The 6,323-nt window shown below is 38.8% G+C and overlaps 1 protein-coding gene across 1 annotated transcript; it reads right to left on the reverse strand.

The window, feature by feature from the left end:
• Positions 1–3,539: 3,539 nt before the first annotated feature.
• Positions 3,540–6,016, reverse strand: rbp4 (retinol binding protein 4, plasma). The gene is made up of 6 exons (XM_024285471.2): positions 5,861–6,016; positions 5,584–5,710; positions 5,365–5,501; positions 5,114–5,220; positions 4,061–4,273; positions 3,540–3,971 (listed from the first exon to the last, which is right to left on the reverse strand). Exons 2-6 carry the CDS (start codon positions 5,707–5,709, stop codon positions 3,934–3,936), a joined length of 621 nt encoding a protein of 206 aa, XP_024141239.1. The 5' UTR covers position 5,710; positions 5,861–6,016; the 3' UTR covers positions 3,540–3,933.
• Positions 6,017–6,323: the final 307 nt, after the last annotated feature.

Here is a 6,323-nt window from a genome sequence, read left to right on the forward strand (position 1 = left end):
AACTATTTACTGCAAAAAGAGTAAAAAAAAAAAAAAATCATTCTTAATCATGTCTCCTGAAAAAACTCCCAGTGATGGACGACTCTGAGGATATCAAGAAGTTGCTGGAAGAAGATCCAGCTTGAATTGGTTCTGAACGCACTGGAAGAGGGGAGGAAACTGTGTGAGCTCTGCATGAGCAGACTGTCAACCGAATGGATAACATCGAGAAACGAATGAATGACCAAGAACAGAATTTCCAGAATTTATTATGTTATTATCACCGGATTGAAAATCAAACCCTGATCTAACGAACAGGAGTGGAAACAGGTGGAAGGAATTTGTCTGAACACAAACACATTTAAAAATGATCAGAAATGCAACTTTAAGCTTAATTTTCCTTATGTACTGTATGTCCTCCATCATCAGATAAATGCCACAAGAACATGTTGAAAATAGCATTTCATCAGGATAGGTCTTTATTTGTGGTCAAGAAATAGTTCTATTACAAAAACAACAAAAAAGCTGATTTTTTAAATAATAATTGGTAATTAATTAACATCAAACTGGGCTTTACAATCTTCTAATGGGTTCTTCTTTTGTCTTGGAGCAGTTAGTGGTGTAAATAAGAATTTGAGCCATTCTGAATTAAGTTTGCATTGTTCTATAATTCTCCAAATTTCTATTATTTTTATTTTTATTTCCAAATTTGAACTAGAGTGGGAGGATAAACTCCAAGAGATGGAGGATTTTCAAGAAGGTCCTCCAATTCAAGAAATATTCACAAATGACAGTAGAAACCAAACAGAACAGTACAAATATAAACTATATACACGTATTTGCTCTTAATATCAACCTTTACCTAACATGATATTTCAGAAAATTTGAAGAAACATATTTGAAAAAAAAAATCTAAACTGAAAAAAGAAAACAACAGAAAATAAATGAATGCTAAAGTAAAGCCACTGGAATGAATTAAAATAACTTTATTAAAGATTGACAAAAATTAAATAGAACATAGAGATAAAGGATGGTTGTTCCAGTCATTTGGGGGTTTTAAGACAAAATATTGTTTTGTTATGTCTCAGAACAAAGAAGAATCCTTGATTATTATGGTGTGCGTTCTCATGTGAACTTAAAGACAATAGGTCCTGCTTCAAATAAAAAGAAAGGTCAAGCTAAAAGGATTTGAAAATGAATTGAAACCAGTGGAATTGTCGTCTACCTGGTGGTCAAATCCATCCTAACCGTTCAGACAGTGTGCAGTGATGAGTACTATACGGACCGCGAAGCATAAAGGAATTGTAAATGACATCTAGGGAGTGCAAAGAAGATGAAGAATCATTGAGGTAAATGCTATTAACACAATCTGAAAAAATGATAATTGTGAGATTAGTCTTTTTCTAATATAGTTAAAGACATAAACTGACAAAGACACAACTGAATATGAGTTTGGAAAGAAAAATTAGGTTCAAACCGAACAGCAAGGTATTTAAAAGATTCTGTTTCCTCAATAGGAGAGGAGTCCAAAAACTTCAGATTAAGATTGAAAGCATCAGGGATTATTGTAATTCCATTCAAATCCACTTAATAGGACAAAATGAATTAACATCAATTATTTTACTCACTTAAAATGACTTACTGTTAGTTAATTTAAATGGTACTTTTGTTTTTTCTACTTTGTCCCATTGACAGGTCAGCTTGCGGGGTTGAATTGCCAACCTGACAATTAGTTGATCAGAGGCTCCAATCTTAGGTTGGTGAATGTGTCTATGGAAAAAACATTAGCCCCACCGAAAACACACACAAAAATGCAATCTGGAAGTCGGCAACAGTCCCGCCCACAACTTCGAGGCCAATTTCTAATGAACTGCTACTGATCTGCAGAAACCGTTTCATAGAAACATGACAGATTTTTTGTTATGTGGCTAAAAACGGCATAATAATCATCATTAAAGGATCACTGGGAACACTTTGAAAATTGATCCAAAGATGATTGGATTGGAATGGGACGTGAAGTGGAGTTGGGTTGATTTTGGATGACTATTCTTTTGAATTACACAAATTACTGCACATGTATAATTATGTGTAGTGCTTTATAGTACTTAGTTACATCAAGAAGTACCATGTTATCATAATAATTTTGTTATAAGTTGTAGCTGCTGCGTTCTTCTATCTTAATCCAAAAGAAAAATCAACATATTTAAGTTATCTTTTCTGAAACCAATTAATTGGCTATGTTAAAATTTCCCTTCCTAATCCCCAACTACTAAAAAACTATATACTTGACATGTTCTGTGTGTTTAGTTCCTTTTTTTCTCTCCTATGTGTGCTGGTCTGCTGTGGCTCCTCCTTGCTGCCCCGCCCACTTCCTGTGCTTCCTGCTGGAGGAGTTCACAGCTGCACCTTATCAGTTCATTTAATTGTTTGCCTATTTAAATTCTCTTGGTTCATCTCTCTCTGTTGAAGTGTTTTGTCTAGGTTTTCTTTGTCATGTTATTCTCTAGTTTTTCTTCAACCAGCTTTCCCCTTCCCCACCCCCATCAAAAATGGTGATTACTTTGTTAAAAAGAAACATTAAATAAGTCTGACTTGTCCTTCTACCGTCCAAGCCTGCTCTGCATTTGGGTTCTTGAACTCTACCTTTAACATTAGTGCCATGGATTTCAAAAGCAATTCGGACACCATGCTCACAAAGTGAAAACCTAATCAAAATGAGCATTTTTATGACAACTATTTATGAATCCACTTTGTTCTGATGATGAAAACATTGATAGTTTATTCAAAAATTACATTTAAACATTTCCCCCCCTCAAAAATTGTTCAAATGCATTGTGGTCTATATTTGGCAGTCTAGTGAGCATCGTGACACACTAGTTTTTTGTAAAGACTTCTGGGAAATTTTTAGGGCACTTGATTTTGGATTTGGACCGCACTCCAAAATAGTGAGCACTGTATAATGAGTAAGGGAGGAATTCGGACATAACCTTAGTTTAAGGAAACTGCTCAGAGTTACTTAATATTCCTCAAAATATTAATTTCCTAGGAACTTAGACAAATATGCTGCAGGAGTGCTTACATTCTGTGCACACTTGTCCAAAAACATGCCTGAAGGTTTGATAGACAGTCTAAGCTGTCCTTTAGGAGGGCTTGTCTGTATGTCTGGAGGCAAAAAGAAGACGAGTGAAACTAAAAACCCACAATCTTTAGGGGGGGAACTATAATAAAAGAAGACAATATAGGAATAGATCAATGCTGACAAAAAGCAGATGATGTGATGACCTAAAAAATTTGCATTAAGATACTCAAGACTATAAAAATCAAAGATTATCCACCAGTAATATATTTTTTCATGGTGCCCTGTGCAGGTCCCTAGCCTGGGAAGTTTTAAAAACTATCTGGCTGATCAGTGAAAGCTGATTCACCATGCCAAATGGTGAACAACAATTCATACCTGTATTAATACCTCAGAATCTGATTGTTTTTATGTGCCGGTACCATTCACAAGTTCAAACAAACTTCTTTATGCCCTGAATGAGATCAATAAGGAAGTAGACCTGCATGGTTTGAATGTTTTATTTGAAAAACTGACCAAAAAAAAAAAAGGTATACATCATTTATTTTTGAAACAACATGACTACTATGTACCCATGTCTTGACTTAAGACACATATAGGAATGTTTATTAACAACGTTTGTGCTACAATATGCTGCAAAAGATTGTATTTCCCACGTCAGCTTTCTAAAATGTGGGATTTCTCTGTGAAATGTCTGGAAATGAAAATGGAAAGATCTCAAGGATCTTTCTAGATATTCTTCTAAATGGGGAAAAAAAGCGTTTCAAAGACGGGAGGAAGTGATAGTGAGAATTTACACATTTCTACAAAAAACTAAGACTCTCGTCAGGTTGAGAGGAATCCAGTGGAGGGGAACGAAGTCCTTGAGGTGGAGGGGATCACTGTGGACTCAAGTCGGCTGAGTTCTCGCAGAAACCTAAAACACAGAAGAAATGTATCGTCTATGTCCACTGGTACAAAAAAAGTCCCATCATTCGCGCCCCACTGACTTAGAGGACTACCCACCGTTGTGTGCAACACGTCTGTATTTGCCCAGCAGGCAAATATCGCTCTTCTTCTGGGTGATGATGACCTGGTCCTCGGCCCTCAGGCCTGTCGGGTGACGAGAAAACACGAAGGAGTAGCTGTCCAGGCAGGTGCCGTCAGAGTCTAGAAGCCTGCAGGAGTAGTGGATGGCGTAGTTGTCATAGTCGGTGTCAATGACCCAATGTTCGTCATCTGAAAGACGAGATTTAGAATTTCTCTTTTAATCCAGAGACAACATTTTCAAACATTTCTACAAGTATTTCAATTCTCTTGGTTTAGTTTTGAAACTAAAACATAAGGTTGTGTAACAACATAGACTGAATCATGGTATATACTTATGTGGTCCTTTACTACCTTCGTAGAAGTCCCTTATTCACATGCATTCAAAGACTGATGGTGCCTCCACTGCCGGACACTGGTGCTAACCTATAATCATCAGGGGCAATGTGGGGTTCAAGCCCCTTCGACACAACGGAACCTGCTATCTTCTGATCAGAGGTCGACTGGTGTACCATTCCTTGTATTGACAAGGAATCCTTCTCTTGTAACCCAGTCTCAAAGAGGGAATATCTGCCATTTTTTCTTTTTGTTCACTGCAGGCTGATATTTAAAAGTCATGTGACCCTAAGTAGACCCGTAGAAAATAAAGTAAAATGTAGCCAATGTACAATTCAAAACACAACTGATACAATTGGTATGTTTTCCCCTACAGACCAATATAGGTATTACTTGATTTGGAAGGAGACTGAAGTGTCCATTAGACCAGGGGTGTCCGATTTCAGTCCGACATGTGTTCCAACCAACTTAACATTGAAGGTCCTTATTGGCCAAAAACACCTGATCCAGGTAATCAACAGCAGGATTTCTGGAAAACCAGAACGAGGCCAGCCCTCAAGGCATGGAATTGGACACTCCTGACTTAGACCAACCAGCAATCTGCTCAGTGGCTACCAGCTAACGCTTGGACGGCCTTGGTTGATGGATTTTATGCAGTGGTTACCATGTAAAGCTACAAACGTCACTCGGACTTACTTCCAGTCTGCAGGTAGGACGCCGCACCCCAGTATTTCATCCTGAACTTGGCAGGGTCGGGCGTGTCCTCGAAGGTGGCGAACATGTGGGCGCACATTTCCCAGTTGCTGAGGATCAAAATAAAGTTGAAAAAAAAAAGTTGGGATATGACAGAGAACAAGAAAAACACAGTCTTAACCAATAAGAACCCCTTTCTGATGTCTTTTGATGTTCTTACAGGTTAAGCTTCTGGAGAATGACGTGACACCTACTTGAGGATGATGACCCTGCCCTTTGCGGTGGCGGTCATCCTGCCATCCTCCTCCACTTTGAACTCGGCCACCACATTGTCGAGCAAGAACAAACCCTCGGGGTCCTTCTTCCCTACAGCGTACCACACACCTGCATACTAATACAACCATATTCTCACATTAGCCAACTTTTTTTTTTGTCCGATTGCGGACAGACAAATGAGAATTGCCCCAACTCACCCTGGTTCTATCAAAGTCCTGTTTGACTTGGAAATTGGCGACCTGGCAGTTGTTCTCCAAGGGATCGGACTCGTTGGAGTAGACGGAGGAGGCCAGAAAACAGAGGGCTACAACGTACCGCAGCATTCTAGAAAACAAGCAAAAAAATGTCAATCCTTAAAAAGTTCCATGATCCCAACATTCATTAAGCATTTGAATTGAGAAAATATATAAATATAGGCAAAATAGAACATTTTAACTAAGATTTCCTGAGTAAAAAGTCAATCCAGCGTCGTACCTTGTGATTAAACGTGTATCCAGCTCACAAGATCCTCACTTTCCAGTCCGCCTTATATACAGCTGCTTGGGATTGCGTAACTTTGGGGGGGACCTGAACCTCCCCTCTTCTCCCTACAGTCAGCTCAGCTCAGGTTTGACAAGCACTTACATAACTGCGGCCCATTGATTTGCGCGCTGTGCACAGTTGGCTGACCTCTCCTCTGAATCACTCCGAGTTTGACCAAAACGCGACCAGAGTCCAACTGGTCTTTACACCCTATTTTCAGATGACGATCATGAATTGAAGCTGCTGTTTTGACTGTAAAACCAGTCATTTATAGGGTTAAATGAGCAAAGCCAAACATCTGCAGCTTGCATAACCGAAAGACCCTTTAAGTGCAAGAAAAACACAGGGAAAAAACACAAACAAGCAAGTATGTGAGTATAAGTAACAGCTGGAATTTGGCCAGAGGCACTGCAAC

Source organism: Oryzias melastigma, linkage group LG19 (assembly GCF_002922805.2).
Source record: "Oryzias melastigma strain HK-1 linkage group LG19, ASM292280v2, whole genome shotgun sequence".
NCBI lineage: Eukaryota > Metazoa > Chordata > Actinopteri > Beloniformes > Adrianichthyidae > Oryzias > Oryzias melastigma.

Bases quoted from the DNA above. Each gene is read 5' to 3' on its own strand.
- rbp4 (XM_024285471.2), bottom strand. From the start codon at position 5,709: ATGCTGCGGTACGTTGTAGCCCTCTGTTTTCTGGCCTCCTCCGTCTAC. The intron at 5,502-5,583 runs GTGAGTTGGGGC...TGGTTGTATTAG, and splicing joins AGGACTTTGATAGAACCAGG to TATGCAGGTGTGTGGTACGC. The intron at 4,274-5,113 runs GTAAGTCCGAGT...CTCGTCTTTCAG, and splicing joins GTCCTACCTGCAGACTGGAA to ATGACGAACATTGGGTCATT.